Raw genomic sequence first — 24297 nt, 5'->3', positions numbered from 1 at the left:
AGGGGTGAGCCACTGCACCCAGCTGGCCAGGCTGGTTTCAAACCCCTGACCTCAGGTGATCCACCCGCCTCAGCCTCCCAAAGTGCTGGGATTACAGGCGTGAGCCACTGCAATTTGCACTTTCTAATGACAGTAGTGAACATCTTTTTATATGCTTAGTTTTCATCTATATATAGTTTCTGATGAGGTGTTTGTTATGCTCTTTTACCAGTGTTTTAATTGGGTTGTTTTCTTATTGTTGACTTTTAAGAATTCTTTGTGTACTTTGTAAACATGTACTTTATCATACATGTATATTTTAAATATTTTTTCCTAGTGTGTGGTTGTCTTTAACAGTGTCTTTCACAGAGCAAGTTTTAATTTTAATGAAGTCCAACTTAACCAACTTTTTCTTCCATGGATGATGCTTTTGGTGTTGTATCTAAAATACCACCACCAAATGCAAGATCATGCAGGTTTTTTTCCTTTTTTCTTATGGAAGTTTTATAGTTTGGCATTTTACATTTAGGTCTGTGATCCATTTTGAGTTAATTTTTGTGTAAGGTGTGACATCTCTGCTTAATTTCATTTTTCTCGATGTTGATGTACAATTTTGCACACCTTGTTGAAAAGACTTTTTTTCTCCACTGAATTACCTTTATGCTTTTGTCAAAAATCAGTTGAGTATATTTGTGTGGGTCTGTTTCTGTGCTCTCTTTTCTCTTCCATTGGTTTATTGATTCTTTCACCAACACCATGCTGACTTGATTATCGTCGCTTTATAGTAAGTCTTAGAAATGGGTAGTGTGAGTCCTCCAACTTTGTTCTTTTTCAGCACTGCGTATGCTATTCTAGGCCCTTTGCTCCTCCTTCACTGAATTTTAAAATTTAAAAACTAAAATAAAAATGGTTAATCTCCAGAGATGCACTATAAATGTGATGTTTCTTTAATTCGTTTTTCAGGTGGTTCTTTGAAGCTCTGAAGTATCCCAAGTTTTCTAAAGCTATCGTTATCAATGGAATACTCATGACAGTAGTATTCTTCATCGTGCGGATTGCCTCAATGCTTCCTCATTATGGCTTCATGTATTCCGTGTATGGAACAGAACCCTACATAAGGCTTGGAGTTTTAATCCAGTTATCCTGGGTCATTAGTTGTGTTGTTTTGGATGTGATGAATGTCATGTGGATGATCAAAATTTCAAAAGGTTGCATCAAAGTCATCTCTCACATCAGACAAGAGAAAGCCAAAAATAGTCTTCAGAATGGAAAACTTGATTAAAGGAGTGCTACCGATAAGCAAACTTCATTACTACCCAGCATTATATCTGCTGATAGGATGAATTCTTGGCATGTTCTTGTGTATCTTTATTAATTATAATTGTTATTCAGGATTTCAGTGTCATTTTTTTTAACCTTAGAAAAGAGAAGGCCGGGTGTGGTGGCTCATGCCTGTAATCCCAGTACTTTGGGAGGCCAAGGTGGATGGGTCACTGAGGTCAGGAGTTCGAGACTAGCTTGGCCAACATGGTGAAACCCCATCTCTACTAAAAATACAAAAAAAGTAGCTGGGCGTGGTGGTTGGCGCCTGTAATCCCAGCTACTCGGGAGGCTGAGGCAGGAGAATCGCTTGAACCCGAGAGACAGAGGTTGCAGTGAGCCGATATTGTGCCACTGCACTCCAGCCTGGGCGACAGAGCCAGACTCTGTCTCAAAAAAAAAAAAAAAAAAAAGAAAAGAGAAACTAAAATTAAAATTTAGTTTTCATCCCAAGATGTCTTTTCTGCCTTTCTTTTGCCTTATTTACAAGCATGGATAAAAATCTTAAAGGTTTAAATAAAAATGATCAATATAATGGTGAATCTTTTGAGAAATCTCTTAACTGCATTGGTATTTTTTCTCTGTGAAAGATGACTATGATAATCTGGTACAAATGGTTTTATGTCACCAATTTTGCTGAAAGAATGGGAACTGCTTTTAAATCTGTAAATAGCTCTTAACATTTGTTGTATGCACTCTTTTCTTACTATGGCTGTCAACACTTGTGTAGGGTTTAATTTCTAAATTGTTGGCATGTTCTTTTTCTCAGGCTATTCAGAAGTAACATTTTTCATTTCAGACATGCAATCACCTATTAATGATGAAATATTTTACCACTTTGGGAATTTAATTAGTTTAGTCATGGAGAATACTTCCCACATTTTAAGATTTTTCAAATATCACTGTCTTATTTCTATTTTAGCATTTTATCAAATTATTGCTTTTTTATTTTATAGTAAGGCTTAAGACAGATTATAGACCTCCTTAAGAGATGAATTTCTTCTTCTAAAAATGCATGTTGATAGAGGACTATTTAGGCTAATCGGAGGAATCATTAAGAAAAAAAGTTTTAACACTATTTATCCCTATCTGCTTTCCTTGCACTTTTTTCTGTGAAAAATATTTTCTGTTTGCAAAATCTTCCCTGAGTTCTGAACCCAGCACCATCAGTACCAAAGTCTTATTCAATATGTATTTATTATGCTCCTGAAATAGGCCTCTTCTTGATGAGACCCAAACTATTACAAAAATATCAGTATTCATATTTTACTCACAATTCATACCCGTGCTTACTTAGTCGGCATTTTAGTGCTTTGAATTTCTATCTTAAAGCACAGAAAAAAAAAGGTAATTTAATCCAAGTATTCTGTCATCAAAATTATTGTCTGATTATATGAAGATAAATGACTGGCGACTCTGGTTGTGTGTGTATGTGTTTTGCTTTTACTTTAATTCTTGCAATCCAAATATAGAATTATATATTTATCTATTATTGCCTTTATTTATTCTTTAAGCACTTGAGTTTAATGATTATTCTTACCTGAGAAAGGAAGAAATTTAATTCTACCAGTGATGAATACTTGAAATTAATTGAACTCATACCAAAAGATGTAATCCAGTTTCTCAGTTTGAAGGAGAATGTTTGACTCACTTTCATTGTTCATGCTAGCTGAATATAATCAAGGCTTGATTTGATTTGCTTTTATTATTCAATGCAGATAGAGCCTGATAAGTTTTAGAACATTCAAAGAAGATTGAAATCTCAGTCAGTAACTAAATGATAAAATGAGATTGATTGGCTTACACTAGGTACGTTTATTTTTGAAAGAATTAATGTAAAATAATAGTTATTTTTAAAGCAGCTAATATTACACTGATAATTTGTTACTAAATTTAGTGCTGTCCACATCATAGGTGCTTAAATATGTACTGGTTAACTAGAGGGGGGTAGGAAAGCAAGCGATTTTATCTTGTTCTTACCTTTTTGCAGGAAAAGTGGCTTTAAAAAAATTTATATAATAAAACTATTTTGGAAATTCATTCTTTTAGAAAGAGACCTTGAGATAAGTATTTTTTGACTCTGGATATTTCTGTAGCTCTGAACACAGATTTTAAACCCACTATCAAAATGAAAACAATATAAAGCTATAATATTAGTGAGTCTCCATGTAGCAGTTTGTGTTTATAGTTACTGTTTCATGCTTAAAACTTCATTCTTACTTTCATTAATGTTACCCTTCGCTGGTATAGCCACTCACTAAATAAGTATATTTAAAACATCAAAATTTTGAACTAAAGTTTGTGATTCCCTTATTCAGCAATCCTTATCTTATGCTGGCTGCATGAGTTAATTCAACATCCAGATTAAATATCCTAAAGTAGGTTCTATATATTTCCTCATACAACAGACATGGAATGGAAATGCCACTAGAAACTGCCCTGCTACTTTAAGTCTGACCTTTGCAGGAGGTACACTTTGCTGTTCTATGATTGTATTCACCTACCTAAAATACAAATGAAGACAGAACATATCATTTACTGCACGATAAATTTTTCATTTATTAAATGAAAAACGTTTGCTAGACATTTTAAATATTAAGTATTTTGACTACACGGATTAATTTAAATGATTCAGGCATTCTGATATTTAACAACTCTATTAAAATATTTATAGAAAAATAAAAGCAAATTGATATAAATTTTTGAGCAATTCTATTTTTGTAGAAAAAAATGACAACCTGTAATTATAAAGATGTTTTTTGAATGTGTAGTATCCTAGAAAATAAAAGTTCTTGTGAAACTTAAAAAACGAATGAAAACCAACTAATAGCATGCAAGATCATAGATCCTGCATTAAATTTTTATTTGTGAAAATTGGAAAATTATGAGCTTTAACTTATAAAGTTTGCCTTCTTATGTCTAAAGTCTTTTAAAGGATTATTTGCATTTATGTAAAACTCGAAATGAAGTTATATATGAGTGCAAAGAAATTGACTTCTGCTCAAATATGTGTTGATACCCTACAGTAAGTTGAATTAAATTTTTATCCCAACTGTTTGATTTTGTTATTTCATGGACTAGCCTTATGTTAAGTGAAATAATATTTATGTTGTTACCACCCCTAAGAGTGACTCTGATATATTATGGATGACCCAGGACGGTCTTAAAGTTCTAGTTTTAAAAACTGCCTAGTTTGTAAGTATTTGAATCCAGTTCTTTTCTAAATTTTAATAATTGGACTCAAAATTTTTGCTACAGGGTCAACTTTTAAATTGTATATTTCCTCTGAGGCACACTGGGCATTTGGAGAATGGTTCTTCACTGGTGTAGAGAGCCAGGTTTACTGTTGGTTGCACCATCTGTTATCAGGCATGCAGAAACATTTTTCTTCTGGAGAAACAGAGGGGAAAGTGTTGTTACAGTGTACATGTTTCCTGTGTGTCGTTTTTAAGGGAAATAAACATGTTCCAAAAGATGCTGTTAAAATAAATATTTGAACACCTTTTTTGTTTCTAGGTTGCTCTTAATTCCAAACATTTAAATAAATGTGTATTTGAATGGCTTTAAGTGGTTTAGTCTATTAGCTGAAATGGAAAAGTTCATGTGTGGACATCATCAATAATATTTCATAAAGGTTTATGTATTTTTATGTGTTTGGATTCCATAAGAAGTTGAACTTAGATAATTTTATCAAGAGTAGCACAGTGTTTCTCAGGTGCGAGCCAGCATACAGCGAGACTCTTCATGTGTCTCTGGATGCACATATATCTTCCCAACCTTAAACACAGCTCATTGAAATACATTAAAGCTACTGAAAGTGAGTTCTGATGCAAAACACATGTGAGGTGTGTAGGAACAATGAAAAGCTAGAGGATCTGGAGTTAGAGGAGGCATTGAGAGTGCTTTTCCCTTAAACGCCGTGATAGTCGTCCCTCGATCTAGAAGTATTCTCTTTGAATCCTTCCATCTCTTTCTCCTGGTACGCCAGATGACTTCATCAGCATCTCCCTCTTTTATGTTAACACCTTTTGCTGTCAACTTTTGAGACCTCCCCATGTATCTATAAGCTTCCCAGTCTCTTATGGCAAATTTAAAAGTTTACAAATAGGTTCTCTCATTGAAAAAAAGCATTGTAGTAAAGTTTAAAGTGGAGCTCAGACAAATCATGACTTATTAAGAGACTACAGGAAGCCATTCAGCATTTAATAATACCTGTTTACAACATGAGGCAAAGCTAATAATGTTATGGTTTTATTAAGAGACATCTGTCATCTCTGTTTTTCTTAAACTGGTTTAACAGTCAGAGCTTTGTAATGTGTTTCAGCTCAAGATTTATTATAGGCTTGTAAATTATCTAAATGTTCTTTTTAGACCCCATGACAGGAGCACAGAGGAACTGAGATGACTCTGTGTTATGAGAGGGTGGGTGCTGGCTTGTGGCAAAATTATTTTAGAGTCCTGCTCTTTAGGGAAAACTTTGCTATGGTAATGTTTCTTTGAAAACAAATTTATCAGCAACTGCGTTACTTGGTGTTTTCCAAAGTACAACATCCAAGGACTTGAACCTTACCCCTTTCTAGGCCAGACTAGTCCAGCCTCTAGTTTTGATAATAATTCATACCTTTATTGGAATATATTTTGGATAGCAGCGAAGAATTGAAAGCAGCTCCTAAAAGATTGGTTTGTTTCCTTTGAAAATGTTTACACTTATTCACTCTAAGCAGTGGACCGTTTGGATATCAGGCCCTGTACATATAAGACCAAAACCAGAAATATTTCTAAATCTCAAAGATTTATAAGTACAGTACCTCTGGCTGAAAACTCGTTAAACATCCTCTGTATATTTTTTCTTTGTATCTTTATGTAATTCTTTCTGTAATTAAGTGTACATTAGGGTTATTTGCTACTTAACAAGCCTAAAGGTATAGCTGTATATAGAATGTGCTCTGTGTTTTTCTGTTTCCTGCTTGGTTTGTTTCTGGTATGACTATGTCTACTTTTTATTGAAGGAATTTTGTGTAGATAATACTCTCACTAACTTGTAAATAGGATAAGTTATGAGATTTTTTGGTATTAGAATTTGTAATAATAATGACTTTTAGATTTTATTTGAAAAAGCTACTTGGAAAGCAGTAAATAGAACTATAGTGATATATATAGATACATAGATATATACTTTTTTCTGAGAATGTATAATATATAATTGTCAAAGATTTTTGGAAGTCTTTCAAAATATACTTAATAACATTTTGAGAACATACCTTCTAATTTATTTCCATAAGGCTGACGAACTTTTATTTACAAAATGTAAGACTAGATAATGTATGAATCAGTGTTACTAGGACTTATCAGTACTTAAAATAGCAACTTAGCATTCTTTATTTTGTTTCCTGGTTGTTTTATTTGGAGGGATAATAAATGTCTAAGTTATTTCCATTAAAATTTTGAAATGTTTGTATATTTTATGTGTGCCATTTTAAAGTATATGCAAGTTCTAAGCAATAATCTGCATGTTATACAAGGTTGACATTTTGTCATGAAATTTTTAGTTAACATTTCAAGAATGATAAAATGAACACCCTGTAAATCACCCTTCTCCCCCTCCCCTCCATGAAAACCTTGGGATTTTCTTGTGCTAGAACACTACCACAATGTGGTGCAAAGCTTTGTATTTTGTGGAAAAAAACAATAAAATCACAATTATTTAGTGCAAAAGTTTGTCTGCAAGGTGTATACTTTAATAGTAATTAATGAATAGATTAATGATAAAATTATGTTCTGCAAATCAAATAATCTCTTCTAGCACCTTAATCCTAAAGGTAAATTTTTATTCCTCAGGATGCTTGTAGAGCTTGCTTATTTCCTAACCTCCCTTTCTCCCCACTGAGGTCACAGCTTGGTAGCAAACCAGCAGGAGTTGGCAACCATTTTAGTCATGCTCGTTAATGAAAGGAATGGTGCTGTCTAATCGATATGGTCTTTTAGATTACGTAAAACTTTGGCAGTTGTGTTTTTAATCTCCTTACCTTTGTCCCTAGGCCTCTCATGTGCTCTCTAGTGCTTTTTGCCGAATGTCTTGGCTGGAATTCCTACCTTCTCAAATTGCCCGTGGTCTTAAATCCTGCATCTTGGTCTGAGAATATCCAGTTGGTCAGGAAGCAGAGTACTAATTGAATAGAATACTGAAGAGGTTTGCCTATGGAGAGTACCATGAGTCATGCTTCAGAACATGCCTAAAATATTGTGTCCAGACTGGCAAAGGACACAGAATGAAAATAGCAGTCACAGCTGTCAGTGGAGATAGGCCACAGGTGATATTACAAGTATTCAGAGCTACTTGAAGCAAGTGTAAATGGGGTCTCTGCCACACCTCAGGCTGTTTCAGATACGATCCATGTTGTGTTCTTCTATCTAGTCTTTTTCTAAAAGTCTGCTTACTGCTTTCCCTCCCTTTTGATGGTCCTTCAGCATGCACAAAATAAGTGATTTGACAAATTTGTAACTGTTCCCTATGCTAGTAACTGGTCTTCTGACAGATGTTCCTAGATGCCCCCCCCAAAAATTGGACTCTTCATCTAAGGGTGGTGCACACCACCCTCTGCTTGAGTAGCTGTGCCCATTGTCATTTTTGGCACAGTGCTCCTAGATCCTCCCTGCCATTGCTGCATAGTCCCTTTCTCTTTTCATCTACCTCCAGCTAAATTCAAGTACCATATCTAGTCTTGTCATCTTACCAGATCATGGATTATATCAGCAGAAATTACCTGTGGAGAACTTTCAAAAGGGACTTGTACAGAAAAGGAAAGGCAATAGGGATGATAGGCTGGATGACTGGCTGTATTTCTGTTGAGGATAAAAGATGGAAAGGTGGATATTTGGAAAGAATGACACCAAGGAAAGAGGAAGGGACTTCAGAGAACAGAAAAAATAAGAAAATGTTATGTATATATATATATATATTGCATTTTGGGTGACAGGAACCTATCAGGGAAAAAATGAACATAGTAAAATTCCTATACATGGTATCAAGAGTATAAGAAGTTACAACTTTTCTCAGAGCCAGGCATGGTAGCACGTGCCTGTAGTCCCTGTTACTTGGGGAGGCTGAGGTGGGAGGACCACTTGAGCCCAGGAGTTTCAGTTCAGCCTGAGCTACATAGCAAGACCCTGTCTCTAAGGAAAAAAAGTTTTGTGACTTTTCTTTGTTGAATACGGACATATTCATTATATATGCTTCTCTATATGTATGTAGGTGGGTGTATATACATGTATAAAGTACACTGTTGTGGACAGAAAGGATGTATGAATGGATGAGGCACAAGAGGGTAGAATTTTGTTTGAATTGTCAATTAGAAAAGAGCAATTTGGAAAGAGTGAGGTGCCTAAAAGCCTACAGTAACCATGAAGAAGCATCCTAATCTGAGTCTTAGTTTTGTTATCTGTAAAATAATCTCTGATGTTCCTTCCAACTCTCCCATCCTATTAGTAAGAGCTTTAGTTTGAAACGAGGCAATCAGGAAGGAACAAGTGTAGCTTTGAAGGCTTAGTAATATGATTTAAATGACATTCAAGGAAGATTCTCATTGTCAAATTAGATGAATGAGAGTACAGAAGAGGTTTAGTGATGGAGAAACTGGCCAAGGACCTGCAATATAGTTAAGCCTGATGGCTGGCCTGGGACAAGGAAGATAAATAAAGGGGCTGACCTGATAAATATCAGAGAGAGAGGTGAAGGGATATAGAAAAACAACCTAACTCAGGAAACTCAGGAATAAGGCTGTGGAATGGAGAGGGGACAGATGCCACTGGGTTGTGATGTCAGAATGTGGGGAGCTGCAGTCATTTGCCATGAATGATAAAAGAGAAGGCATAGTAATTGGAAGAGTAATTGGTGGAGCCTGTGACAGACTTTTAACATAATGCCAGTGTTGTGCAGAGTTTCTCCCAGAGAGCATCTGGAAGAAAGAAAAAGCTCTGTCCAAGTACCACACTGTTGTGGTTTTCATGACTTTTCGGATTTCTGATGCAATGTCTTGCCTTGACCCCTTGTATCTGGATATTTCAGGTTCCTGACTGGTCACTGACTCATGGTTTCCTCACCACCCTTTCAGGTTGTTGACCTGAAACAATGACCCCATGATTCATTGTTCCCCATAGGGTCAGCTCAGCCCTGTCAAGTCAAGGAGCTTGAGAAAGGGTCTAGAGATGATAGTAAGAGGCCTAAAGAATAAGGCCCTTCTCTGAAGTCCACTAGCTAGAGGCTACTGTGGAGTGGGGAGACCCCAGCCTTGCAGTGGGATTGGTTCCCTGTGTGAGGTGGTCTTCGGATGGTGCAAGAAAGGGCAGAAGCTCAAAGAGTGGAGCAGAAGCAGCTGTGGATCCTGGAGCAGGGGTGGAGGCTGCAGGGACTGTTAGGCTCCCAGTTTCAGTTTATGAATTCAGAGGGGAAATGGAGAGGTACTTTGAAACATTCTCTCTTGGACAACCATGCCATTTTTTTTTTGTTTTTGTTTTTTGAGTCAGGGTCTCACTCCGTCTCCCAGGCTGGAGTGCACTGGCGCAGTCTCGGCTCACTGCAATCTCTGCTTCCTGGGTTCATGCGATTCTCCTGCCTCAGCCAACAAGTAGCTGGAACTACAGGTGCGTGCCACCACACCTGGCTAATTTTTGTTATTTTTAGTAGAGACGGGGCTTTGCCATGTTGGCCAGTCTGGTCTCGAACTCCTGCCCTCAAGTGATCTGCTGGCCTCGGCCTCCCAAAATGCTGGGATTACAGGCATGAGCCACTGCGCCTGGCCCCATGCAGTCTTTTAATTGGTCTTCAACTCCACACTCTCCCCTCCATCATACATGCTACCGATGGAGTCATCATTTAGAATACATCTGAAATTGTTGTCACAGTCCTGTTCAAAACTTCCAGTACTCCACTCCCAAGTCTAAAATCCTTAAGCCAGATCTAAGGTTCTCGATGATAGCTATAGCCCTACCCTATCTATTCAACCTCACGGTACCCCTGAAAATTCTCCCAGAAGGGTGCCACTGTTGCCCCCATGCTCATCCAGCTCCAGGCACTTGCGTTGGCTGTGATGTGGCCTAGAGGCCCTTTCTTTCTGATCTGCATTCTATTCATCCTTAAGACCATATAGTAAGGGAATTGGTTCTTATTTTTTTTCACTAAAAATGAAACAAAAATGTTCAGATAGAGTTGAGAGAAAAAAGCCTCATTACAACCTACAAAATGGGAGAAAATTTTCGCAACCTACTCATCTGACAAAGGGCTAATATCCAGAATCTACAATGAACTCCAACAAATTTACAAGAAAAAAACAAACAACCCCATCAAAAAGTGGGCGAAGGATATGAACAGACACTTCTCAAAAGAAGACATTTATGCAGCCAAAAAACACATGAAAAAATGCTCACCATCACTGGCCATCAGAGAAATGCAAATCAAAACCACAATGAGATACCATCTCACACCAGTTAGAATGGCAGTCATTAAAAAGTCAGGAAACAACAGGTGCTGGAGAGGATGTGGAGAAATAGGAACACTTTTACACTGTTGGTGGGACTGTAAACTAGTTCAACCCTTGTGGAAGTCAGTGTGGTGATTCCTCAGGGATCTAGAACTAGAAATTCCATTTGACCCAGCCATCCCATTACTGGGTATATACCCAAAGGACTATAAATCATGCTGCTATAAAGACACATGCACACATATGTTTATTGCAGCATTATTCACAATAGCAAAGACTTGGAACCAACCCAAATGTCCATCAATGATAGACTGGATTAAGAAAATGTGGCACATATACACCATGGAATACTACGCAGCCATAAAAAATGATGAGTTCATGTCCTTTGTAGGGACATGGATGAAACTGGAAATCATCATTCTCAGTAAACTATCGCAAGAACAAAAAACCAAACACCGTATATTCTCACTCATAGGTGGGAATTGAACAATGAGAACACATGGACACAGGAAGGGGAACATCACACTTTGGGGACTGTTGTGGGGTGGGGGGAGGGGGGAGGGATAGCATTGGGAGATATACCTAATGCTAGATGACTAGTTAATGGGTGCAGCGCACCAGCATGGCACATGTATACATATGTAACTTACCTGCACATTGCTCACATGTAACATAAAACCTAAAGTATAATAATAATAATAATAATAATAAAAAATAAATAAAGAAAGAAAAAAAAAGAAAAAAGCCTCATTAAATTATTTTAACATTTATCAAGTACTTGTTAAATTGTCACATGAATTCCTGGAACAACCAGGATAAATAAACTCATTCTTGATTGGCAACCTGGATCTCAGAACCTCCTGTCCTGTATAAGCGGGGCCACGGCCAAGCTGCTGTGTTTTCTCTTAACTGAGAGGTCAAAGAAATTAGTTCCTTCCACCCCCATTGAATGGGGCAACTAGTGGGTGCAGAGCCCACTACAGGCTTTAGAACAGACTTTGATATTTTGAATAACACCATAGAAAGTCTTTTCATCTGGGACTCTAGAAACCTGGATTCCAGTTCTGGCCCTATTACCTTCTAGTAAGCATTTTAGGCAAGTGCTTTCACCTTACTGGCTTTTGTTTTTTGATCTGGAAAGTGAGGAGTTGAACTGGTTGAATTAAAGGCCACTTTTCTTTCAAATTCCATCATTCAGTAATTATGGGCCAGGCACGGTGGCTCATGCCTGTAATCCCAGCACTTTGGGAGGCCGAGGTGGGCACATTGCCTGAGCTCAGGAGTTTGCGACCAGCCTGGGCAACAAGGTGAAACCCTGTCTCTACTAAAACACAAGAAATTAGCTGGGTGTGGCGGTGTGTACCTGTAATCCCAGCTACTCAGGAGGCTGAGGCAGGAGAATTGCTTGAACCCAGGAGGCAGAGGTTGCAGTGAGCCGAGATCACGCCACTTCATTCCAGCCTGGGCAACAGAGTGAGACTCCGTTTCAAACAACAACAACAAAGAAAACACGGTAATTAGAATCAAGTTTAGGGACGTGTAGCCCAGGGTATGGTAGAGTATGAGCAAATTCCTATCAGACAGCAATTCCAGAATACTAGTTTCAAGTGTGTAAGTTTTTGGAGGTGGTCTAAATTCCAATTTTGATTGTGACTGTATGCCCTTGAATGAGGCCACTTGTTTATGGCTCCATCTGCCTCACTTGTAAGAGGAGACAGTATCAGTTGCAATCAATGAACCTAGCCAAAAAGGCTAACTATAAATATTTGCTGAATGCTTCAACATTCTTAGGGGAAAAAGATAAAGTTTTAATGATGTACTTTCCCACTGTACTTGCAGCCAAGTTGAATTTTGTCATATTCTTCCTAGTGTTAACATTTAAAAGATGTAAATATTTTCATCATAGTATCCAAATATAGAACTCATTTTCTTTGTTTCCCACAATTAAATATAATCATCAGAAAGGAAAATAGATGATTAACAGAAATGTAAATGGTAGGTTATTTAGTCCCCTCTCACTAAAACCAATCTGAATCCTCTATCTTGAGAAGCCAGTCCATCACTAATGGGTCAGTTACCTTGATTGACTCAGTGTTAGGACTTGCTGTGAGATCAGGACTTGCTGTAAGATTTCTGTGTTCTTTGTGACTCTATATGTACACTGCTGGGATTATTTGGTGGGCTTTGTGGAGAGTCAAGGCCAGGATGAAATCAGATGGGGACATTATTATGACAATGTTTATTGTCTGTGACTTTGCTGGCATACTTGTTTCCTGCAACATTATTGGTCTTTAGCTGATTGGTGATAATTATCTATAGTAGATCCATTCCTGATTTTTACAGTTGACTCTCTGAGGTGGCAGTTCCCAACCTTTTTGGCACCAGGGACCAATTTCGTGGAAGACAATTTTTCCATGTGACAGGGTAGTAGGGAGGACAGTTTCAGGATGAAACTGTTCCACCTCAGATCATCAGGCATTAGTTAGATTCTCACAAGAAGCATGCAGCCTAGATCCCTCACATGCGCAGTTCACAGTAGGGTTTGCGCTCCCATGAGAATCTAATGCCCTGCTGATCTGACAGGAGGCGGAGCTCAAGTGGTAATGCTCATTAGCCCACTGCTCATCTCCTGTTGTGTGGTCCAGTTCCTAACAGGCCACAAACTTGGCCTGGTGTTTGGGAACCCGTTCTAAGGTACCATATCATGAAGGAAAGTAAGACGTCTGCATGCTGTAGGGAAATATATAGATGATTCCTTAGCTTTGTAATAAGCAAAACTAAATACTAATTAGGATTTATATTCTAAAGAATGGAGTGAGAAAATAGATGTAACAGTACTGTAATTTTTTTCTTTAAAAATTACTACTCTAAATGAAAACATATGACTTTGAACCATTATTTTTCTTTTTGTTCTTTTTTTTTTTTTTTTAAACGGAGTCTTACTCTGTCGCCCAGGCTGGAGTACAGTGGCGTGATCTTGGCTCCCTGAAACCTCCACCTCCCAGTTTCAAGTGATTCTCCTGCCTCAGCTTCCCGAGTAGCTGGGATTACAGGCGTCCACCACCGTGCTCGACTAATTTTTGTATTTTTGGTAGAGACGGGGTTTCACCATGTTGGCCAGGCTGGTGTTGAACTCCTGACCTCAGGTGATCCACCTGCGTTGGCCTCCCAAAGTGCTGGGATTACAGGCACGAGCAACCACACCTGGCCTGAACCATTATTTTTTTAAAAAGGAATCTAAGCTGTTTATTTAAAAAGTGAAGCCAGAAGTCTACATTCCATTGTCTACCCCTTTCATGACTTTCTAGCCATTAGCTTCAACTCCTAAATATCCTTACCCTAGATCAAACCAAATGTTTACATTTTCTATGCTTAACCTAGGTAACAGAGACCTGCTGGAACATTATTCAACTCTGTGTATTGGGGCCACCACAAATTCAAGATCTCGTTCACTTAAAAAAAAAAAAAATTAACACTCTAGGCACCATGCAAGGGAAACGGTATAAACGATGAACAAAACCGTCAGGGTCTTTGCCCACAGGGAGCTTACAGTCTGGAAGGGAATAGAAGTTGCAATTAACTGAATGTTTGTATCCCCCCCAAATTCATATATTGAAATTCTAACCTTCAAGGTAATGATATTAAGAGGCAGGGCTTTGGGGAGGTGATTAGGTCAGGAGGATGGAGTGTTCATGAATGGGATTAGTGCCCTTAGAAAAGAGACCTTAGAGATATCCCTCACCCCTCTGCCCTCTGAGGTTACAGTGAGAAGACAGCTGTCTGTGAACCAGGAAGTGAGTCCTCAGACAGCAGATTGGCTGGAGGTTTGATGTTGGACTTGTCAACCTCCAGAACTGCAAGAAATTTCTGTTACTTATTTCTATTATTTATGAGCACCCACTTGATGACAGTTTGTGATAGCAGCCCAAACGGACTAAGAAAGAGATAAGGAACAAGGGAAAGCAAATCAAGTGATGCTGTGTAGAGTGTGTCTTTCATCTTCAACTCCTAAGTCTGGCGTAGTGTTTCACATTTAGTAAGTCACCAGTCAGGAAGTCAATAAAAAAAATTGATTCAATAATAAAAAGTAAAAAGTAAATATTTATTCAGTATGCATTATGTACCAGGCTTTATTTTAGGCTCTGAATATTTATCAGTGAAGGAGGCAGACAAGGAAGACTTAGCTCTCTTAGAACTTAAATATTCTAGCAAAGAGAGATGGGCAGTAAAGAAGTCTGAAAAAAGAAACATAATACAATTCCAGATAATAATACGTAACATGAAATAAATAGAAGAAAATGGAAATTGGGGACATTTTAAACAGGTGACTTTGTGGAGATGGCACTTGTACTAAGATCAGGCAGGAGGCATCTGCAAGTATTGTGAAGGACAATCTGTGCAGAGGAAATAGCAAGTACAGAGTCCTGGAGGTGGGGAGAGTGGTGAGTTCAGTGAAAAGGAGGCAGTGTGACTGGAGCATGAAGGAGGAGGATGAGAGATGAAGATGTGGTCGGAGAGGAAGGAGGCATAAGATTATGCTGGGTCGTTAGGCCATTGTAAAGTGTTTGGCTTCTTACTGTGCCAAGAATAAGCATTCCAGGTTTTAAGCAGCCCAAGTGAGAAATGATGTGGGCCTAAATCTAGGGTTTCAAACATTTTGTTCCACAATCCACAGGAGGAAACATATTTTGTGTGGTGACTCCACACATAAACACATATACATAAGCAAAAATTAATGAGACAATACCCTTACCGTGAATGACGCCCTCTGAATTTTTCTGTTCTCTTTCACTGTAAAAGAAGAAATGCTGGTTGTCACCCACAAAACTGATTTGATAACTCAGCAATGAGTGGCAATTTACAGTTTGTAAAACCTTGGTTCAAACTGAAGTGGTGACAGTGGAGATGAAGAGAAATGGATGGATTCAGGATGTATTTTACAGGTAGAGTTGACAGTAGTTGTTGATGGACTGCTTACAGGAAAGTGAGGGAAAAGGCTCGATAAGTGATGATTTTGTATGATTTTGGCTTGAACAAATGGGAGAATGGTGGTCCTAAGATAGGGAAAACTAAGGAAGAAGCAGGTTTGAAGGGAGAGATGGAGGAGAAATCAAGAAATCTTTTCTAAACACTTTTTAAAAATATGATTATATATGTTATTCGTACAGATTTGTAATATTAATTGCTCAAATTACAAGCCAACTATAAAAAATCTTTTTATATAGACTCTAAATACATCTTAAATATTATTTTTATTTTCATCAAAGAGATACAACTTGCCTACTGAAATAAAAGAGAAAGAAATGTGATCCGTGGTCTTGCCACACAAATGTGACAGTGCTTAGTTGTTTAATGTCTTCTTAATGTAACTTTTTCTATGCATAATTCTTTAATCACTACCTAAGCATTTATAAAGGTAATTCATTAGGACTGGGATCATATAAACACTGTCCTATCCTAGTCTGTTTGTTTGGACTTCTATAACAAAATACCTTCTACTGAGTAGTTTATAAACCACAGAAATTTACTTATCCAGTTCTGGAGGTTGGGAAGTCCAAGATTAGGGCCTGGCAGATTCACTATCTGGTGAAGACCTGCTTCCAGGTTTCACATCCTGGTTTATTGAAGATGTCCTCTTATTGCATCCTCATATGGCAGAAGGGTTGAATGAGCCTCCTTGGGCCCATTTTATAAGAGCAGTAATCTTATTCATGAAGTCTTCTCTCTCATCACTTCCCAAAGGCCCTATTTCTTAATCCCATCCTACCAACCTTGTGGGGTAGGATTTCAACATATGAATTTTTATTGGGGACACTGACATTCAGACCATAGCAAGCAGTTTAGAGATGATCAGTGGATCTGGAGACAGTAACATTCATAATCATTGATGCTTAATAGGTAGCTTAATTTTTTAAATAATAAAGTGGTTTTAATGGGGAACCAAATAATTTAATCAAATGTTTTTCAAACTTTAAAAATCCATGCAAATTATAACATCAAAATTTTCAGCCAGTTTTGGATATGTGCCCATACTTGTACATATGAACACCATACACACTCCTTCAACATCCATCCTTATCCCCACTGAGAATCATGAATACATTTTTTTTTCATTTTTCAAATATATAAAAAATGATGAAATATGCCTGTCCAAACTACATGTCCCCTTTCTGGTCCCTTTCACGCCTCTTCTGATTCATCTTTTTACGACTTACTCCATGATCTCATTCCTTGATGACCAGTGATTTCATCAAGCCCAGTTGGCCTTTACCTTTACATACAGCGAAGCTTATTTCACAGTTCTGAGAAGAGTGTTAGAGACTGTGTCTGTACTAATCTGAAATCCACATAAACAGTTTCTTTTTATATTTCAATGCTTATTGGGCACTTTGTATGAAGTATTGTTGTAGGTTCTGTGTAAACAAATATGAGGGAGAACATGAGGCCTGCACTCAAGGAGTTTATAATCTAGACTTGTTGCCAAGCAACTTTAAAAAGATAACCTTTTTATTTTAGAGCAGTTTTAAAGTTACAGAAAAATTGTGAAGCTAGTACAGAGTGCCAGTATACTCCATATACCCTCAGTTTCTCCTTTGGTTAACATCTTAGGTTTGTTTGGTGTATAACATTATAGTCAGTTTAAATCATACAACTTACAGAATTTTGAATTCTGACCTTTTCACTTTACAATGTATCATAAGCATTGTTTCTATTTAAAATGAATATTAATGCTGGCCAGATACTCTAGATATTACCTTTGCCAGCCACCTCATTTTTCAGATGAGGAAACTGAGGCACAGAGAGCTCTTAAGTGTTTTGGTTAAAATCAGAATATGGAATAAAACTGTACTTGCAGGCAGCTGTCCCAGGTCCCTGAATGTCACATGCTGCTGCTTCTCATTTACCAGGGAGAAGATGTGAGGGTGTAGGGACTGCTACCTCTCCACTCAACCAACCAACATTTACTGGGTACACACTGAGGATCCGCGATTGTGCTGGTGGTGGGGAAACAGCACGGAGCCTGGCCAGTCCCTCTCCTCAAGGAGCTGGGGAAACAGCACGGAGCCTGGCCAGTCCCTCTCCTCAAGGAGCTGGGGAAACAGCACGGAGCCTGGCCAGTCCCTCTCCTCAAGGAGCTGGGGAAACAGCACGGAGCCTGGCCAGTCCCTTTCCTCAAGGAGCTGGGGAAACAGCATGGAGCCTGGCCAGTCCCTCTCCTCAAGGAGCTTACATTGTAAATGTCTGGGAGTTGAAATCACAGAATAAAAGGACATTGAGTTACCGTTTTACTTTGGTGAGGTGTCAAGGACAGAGTGTACTGGGGAATGGGAGCGGAATAACTTCAGAGGGTTGGAGTGGTGGGCTGAATAATGGCCCAAAGATGTCCATGTCCTAATCCCTGGAATCCGTGGATATGTTACTTTGCATGGCAAAAAGGACCTTGAAGATGTGATTAAGGATCTTCTTGATCTTGGACCATCAAGGCTGGCCCAGTGTAATCACAAGAGTCCTTATAAGGGAAAGAGGGAGGCAGGAGAGTCAGAAGAGATGTGACTGGAGATGCAGCTGGCAGTGTGATGGGATTGTTGGCTGGAGGCCAGGCCAGGGAACAAGAAATGTGCAGCCTCTACAACCTGGGAAAGGCAAGACACATATTCTCTGCGAGAGCTTCGAGAAGGAATGCAGCCCTGCCAATGCTTTGATTTTGGTCTGTAAGACCTGTTCTGGACCTCAGACCTCCAGAACGATGAGAGAACAAATTTGTGTTGTTTGAAGCCACTAAATTTGTGGTAATTTGTTACAGCAGAAATAGGAAACTAGTGAGCTGGCTCTGTAGAGACTACTTTTTATGAAAAGAAAGACATGCTATTTAGATATTGTAGTACAGAATGTTAGATTTAAAGGTTCATCTCTGCTCTAATCCAATAGCTTCATTTTTTTTAGTTGAAATTAATGATGAAAAAAGTATCTGCCAAACCTTTTCTTATTTAAACTGATTAGATTACTTTTGTTTTGAAACTATATATGTAGCAGCATGATTCATGATAGCCCCAAACTGGAAACAGCCCAAATGTCATCAATAATAGAGTAGAAAAAGAAATTGTTATATATTTCTTCAATATTACACAGAAAGGAGAATGTATGAACTACAGTTACATGCAGTAATGTTGATGAATTGCTTGAACTCATGTCATTGTTGCTGAAAAGAAGCTGGATACAAAAGAGTTAATACCCTATGATTCCATTTACATAAAGTTCAAAAATAGGCAAAACTAATCTACGATGTTAAAAGTTACCTTGGACAGGGGTGGGGGCTGAGTAAGGACTGGGAGAGGGCAGAACGGAGACCTTTGGGACACTGGCAATGTTGTATTTCTTGGTCTGTGCTGGATATATAGGTGAGTTCACTTTGTGAAAATTCATATTAATTGTACAAACTTGTGCATGTTATATGGTAATAAAAAAGGTGACTTAAAATAAAACTGTATGAATGTGTTTGATCCGAATGGTGGTTCTAACAATAGCTTGACCTAAAGAATATGAACTTTTAGAAGGAAAGCAATGAGCAAAATCCCCTGCTGGGTCCTTCCTGGATCCATTGCCCAAAAGGGGAGCCAACAATCCTCCGTGACTTTAGAATATTGAATATACAATTTTGGCCGAAAATCCATTTGAAACACTTGCTTTATGTGTCGACTTATTAACCTCTCTGCCTCTGGGACACATTATTTTTCAAGCTGGTGTTTAAAAATATTATTTAATTGTGGGTAAGTAATCTAGGTTGGAAAGGAAGTCTTTCCAAGTTAAGGATAAATAACAGTTGCCTAGTGATGATTCTGTGGAAGAACAAGGCTTTCTGGTGTGTTTGGAATTGTCTCTACTAAGGGCACTCTTTATTTTAAGCAGGCTTCAAGTGGAAAGCTAAGCCCAAAGCCTAACTAATGAGATCCTTCACACCAACTCTTATGGCAGGATAATTTGTACAAGGCAGATGAATTCATTTATAGAATGCTGAACAATTTATATATTAAAAAGTGCCTAGATTAAGTGATTTATATAATATGTATTTAAATAAAAATATTCAACAGTTTCAATGAAAAATAGAATTTTCTGTGACAAATATGTTTTATAAGCTGTGCAGTCCTCACATCATTTTTGATTTCCTGAAAGTAAAAATGTATAGATAATAGTTGAATAACTTGGAGAAATTCTTGCTCTTCAGCAAACATTAAGGAGAACTTCAATTAAATTTAAGTAAGTTCTCTACCCTTCCAGGCTTGTGCTCTTTGTTTACTGTGTTTTTGAGGCCACAGGCATGTGAGCACTACAAACATTAACTTATCTTTGCTAAGAAGGATAAGGGCCAACACAGTACTTAGAATTCCCAAAGTACTTATATCGACCAGATTATTTCCTCACAAGGTTCATTATCACATATAATTCTGACCTCTAGTTTTTCTTTAAGCTTACCTAAGGCTGAAAAAGTTTTGAAGGATTCTTAAAAATTTTTTTTACAACTTTAAGGGAGCTCAAATTATGAAGTTGGATATTAACTTGACACAGTTTGATTTTTGACAACTTATTTCCTACCAAACAAAATGGATTAAAGTTAGCGCTCAGCTCTGGTAGAGAATATTAAAAACAGCAACAGTGATAACAAACAACAGAAACCACCCTGAAAACATAAATAAAAGGAAAATAATATATAAACACTGCAGTGCTATCTGAGTAGCTAGTCAAGAGAAAATATGAATGCTCTTATCTTTAGGTCAAAGCTGACAGGATTTTTATATCAACTTAATTAAAGTAATAAAAAAGAATAATTTTATATGCTACTTTATCCATACTAGTACTTAGGTTACAAAATTGGTTGGGAGAAATTTTGGGACAATGATATATTAAAGAACAAATGAACAGAAAAGGAACATATCATGTACTACATAAAAATTTTAAAATTTAATTTTAAAATATTTTCTTGTTTATGAAGTCTTAGACTATTTATTAAAATCAGTACTTATTTACTAAAATAATAATACTTAAAATACTTATTTACAACTGTAATGTAAGAGTTTTTAAAATAAGATTGCCTCCTTTCTTCGCTCCTTACTTGTCCTTTCTCTCCATCAGTGATTAAGGTGCAGTGACAGACTTGCAGTGCTTCTCAGTGTGCATTGAGGATTTTATTCGATGTAGGTTCTCATTCAGTAGGTCTGTGGTTGATCCTGGAAATCTGTGTTTCTAATACACTGCCAGGGGATGCCAGTGCTGTTGGACCTTGGACTAGGATTTGAATAGCAAGGATTGGAAAGAAGATGTATTAGTCCATTCTCAAACTGCTATAAAGAACTACCTGAGACCAAGTAATTTATGAAGAAAAGAGGTTTGATTGACTCACAGTTCCACAGGCTGTACAGGAAGCATGGCTAGGAGGCCTCAGGTGACTTACAATCATGGCGGAAGGCAAAGGGGAAGCTGGCACATCTTACCATGGAGGATCAGGAGAGAGAGAGAGTGAGGGGCGAACTGCCACACACTTTTTTTTTTAAATTATACTTTAAGTTCTGGGGTACATGTGCACAATGTGCAGGTTTGTTACATAGGTATACATGTGCCATGTTGCTTTGCTGCACCCATCAACTCGTCATTTACATTAGGTATTTATCCCAATGCTATCCCTCTGCCAGCCCCCAACCCCTGGCAGGCCCCAGTGTGTGATGTTCCCCTCCCTGTGTCCATGTGTTCTCATTGTTCAACTCCCTCTTATGAGTGAGAACATGTGGTGTTTAGTTTTCTGTCCTGTGATAATTTGCTGAGAATGATGGTTTCCAGCTTCATCCATGTCCCTGCAAAGGACATGAACTCATCCTTTTTTTTAGGCTGCATAGTATTCCATGGTGTATATGTGCCACATTTTCTTAATCCAGTCTATTATTGATGGACATTTGTGTTGGTTCCAAGTCTTTGCTATTGTGAATAGTGCCACAGTAAACATACGTGTGCATGAGTCTTTATAGCAGCATGATTTATAATCCTTTGGGTATATACCCAGTAATGGGATTGCTGGGCCAAATGGCATTTCTAGTTCTAGATCCTTGAGGAATGACCACACTGTCTTCCACAATGGTTGAACTAATTTGCACTCCCAACAACGTGTAAAAGTGTTCCTATTTCTCCACATCCTCGCCAGCACCTGTTGTTTCCTGACTTTTAATGATCTCCATTCTAACTGGCATGAGATGATATCTCATGGTGGTTTGCATTTCTCTAATGACCAGTGATGATGAGCATTTTTTCATATGTCTGTTGGCTGCATAAATGTCTTCTTTTGAGAAGTGTCTGTTCCTATCTTTTGCCCACTTCTTGATGGGGTTGTTTGATCTTTTCTTGTAAATTTGTTTAAGTTCTTTGTAGATTCTGGATATTAGCCCTTTGTCAGATGGGTAGATTGCAAAAATTTTCTCCCATTCTGTAGGTTGTCTGTTCACTCTGCTGATAGTTTCTTTTGCTGTGCAAAAGCTCTTTAGTTTAATTAGATCCCATTTGTCTATTTTGGCTTTTGTTGCCATTGCTTTTAGTGTTTTAGTCATGAAGTCTTTGTCCATGCCTATGTCCTGAATGGTATTGCCTAGGTTTTCTTCTAGGGTTTTTATAATTTTGGGTCTTACATTTAAGTCTTTAATCCATCTTGAATTAATTTTTGTATAAGGTGTAAGGAAGGGATCCACTTTTCGCTTTCTACATGTGGCTAGCCAGTTTTCCCAGCACCATTTATTAAATAGAGAATCCTTTCCCCATTTCTTGTTTTTGTCAGGTTTGTCAAAGATCAGATGATTTTAGATGTGTGGTGTTATTTCTGAGGCCTTTGTTCTGTTCCATTGGTCTATATCTCTGTTTTGGTACCAGTACCATGCTGTTTTGGTTACTGTAGACTTGTAGTATAGTTTGATGTCAGGTAGCATGATGCCTCCAGCTTTGTTCTTTTGTTTTAGGATTGTCTTGGCTATGTGGGCTCTTTTTTGATTCCATATAAACTTTAAAGTAGTTTTTTCCAATTCTGTGAAGAAAGTCAGTGGTAGCTTGATGGGGATAGCTTTGAATCTATAAACTACTTTGGGTAGTATGGCATTATACTGTGACAATCACAATATTGATTCTTCCTATCCGTGAGCATGGAATGTTCTTCCATTTGTTTGTGTCCTCTTTTATTTCATTGAGTAGTGGTTTGTAGTTCTCCTTGAAGAGGTCCTTCACATCGCTTGTAAGTTGGATTCCTAGGTATTTTATTCTCTTTGTAGCAATTGTGAATGGAGTTCACTCATGATTTGGCTCTCTGTCTGTTATTGGTGTATAGGGATGCTTGTAATTTTTGCACATTGATTTGTATCCTGAGACTTTGCTGAAGTTGCTTATCAGCTTACGGAGATTTTGGGCTGGGACGATGGGGTTTTCTAAATATACAATCATGTCATCTGCAAATAGGGACAATTTGACTTCCTCTTTTCCTAATTGAATACCCTTTATTTCTTTCTCTTGCCTGATTGCCCTGGCCAGAACTTCCAATACTATGTTGAATAGGAGTGGTGAGAGAGGGCACCCTTGTCTTGTGCCAGTTTTCAAAGGGAATGCTTCCAGTTTTTGCCCATTCAGTATGACATTGGCTGTGGGTTTGTCATAAATAGCTCTTATTATTTTGAGATACATTCCATCAATACTTAGTTTATTGAGAGTTTTTAGCATGAAGCACTGCTGAATTTTGTCGAAGGTCTTTTCTGCATCTATTGAGATAATCATGTGGTTTTTGTCATTGGTTCTGTTTATGTGATGGATTACGTTTATTGATTTGCATATGTTGAACCAGGCTTGCATCCCAGGGATGAAGCCGATTTGATTGTGGTGGATAAGCTTTTTGATGTGCTGCTGGATTCAGTTTGCCAGTATTTTATTGAGGATTTTCACATCGATGTTCATCAGGGATATTGGCCTAAAATTCTCTTTTTTTGTTGTGTCTCTGCCAGGATTTGGTATCAGGATGATGCTGGCCTCATAAAATGAGTTAGAGAGGATTCCCTCTTTTTCTGTTGATTGGAATAGTTTCAGAAGGAATGGTACCAGCTACTCTTTGTACCTCTGGTAGAATTCGGCTGTGAATCTTTCTGGTCCTGGACTTTTTTTGGTTGGTAGGTTATTAATTATTGCCTTAATTTCAGAACCTGTTATTGGTGTATTCGGAGATTCGACTTCTTCCTGGTTTAGTCTTGGGAGGGTGTATGTGTCCAGGAATTTATCCATTTCTTCTAGATTTTCTAGTTTATTTGCATAGAGGTGTTTCTAGTATTCTCTGATGGTAGTTTGTATTTCTGTGGGATCAGTAGTGATATCCCCTTTATCATTTTTTATTGCATCTATTGGATTCTTCTCTCTTTTCTTCTTTATTAGTCTTGCTAGCAGTCTATCAATTTTGTTGATCTTTTCAGAAAACCAGCTCCTGGATTCATTGATTTTTTGAAGGTTTTTTTGTGTC

At 37.8% G+C, this 24297-nt stretch overlaps 1 protein-coding gene and 1 long non-coding RNA gene across 17 annotated transcripts in view; one reads left to right on the top strand and one right to left on the bottom strand.

Moving 5' to 3' along the window:
- Window positions 1-1717, top strand: part of TLCD4 (TLC domain containing 4) — a 115394-nt gene extending 113677 nt beyond the window's left edge. For all 16 annotated transcript variants that reach the window (XM_054530990.1, XM_054530991.1, XM_054530977.1 and 13 more), the window contains one exon: window positions 943-1717. In XM_054530990.1, coding sequence (XP_054386965.1) covers window positions 943-1261 — 319 coding nt within the window. In that variant the 3' untranslated portion in view covers window positions 1262-1717. The remainder of the gene's footprint in view (window positions 1-942) is intronic.
- Window positions 1-24297, bottom strand: part of LOC103892008 (uncharacterized) — a 76492-nt gene that overhangs the window by 31913 nt on the left and 20282 nt on the right. Inside the window, exon 3 of the long non-coding RNA XR_656250.2 lies at window positions 15529-15566. This is a non-coding gene — a long non-coding RNA (uncharacterized LOC103892008). The remainder of the gene's footprint in view (window positions 1-15528; window positions 15567-24297) is intronic.

The sequence above is a fragment of the Pongo abelii genome, chromosome 1, assembly GCF_028885655.2.
Source record: "Pongo abelii isolate AG06213 chromosome 1, NHGRI_mPonAbe1-v2.0_pri, whole genome shotgun sequence".
NCBI lineage: Eukaryota > Metazoa > Chordata > Mammalia > Primates > Hominidae > Pongo > Pongo abelii.
The sequence above is the reverse complement of the archived record's forward strand: the minus strand, read 5'-3'. Positions and strand labels throughout refer to the sequence as shown.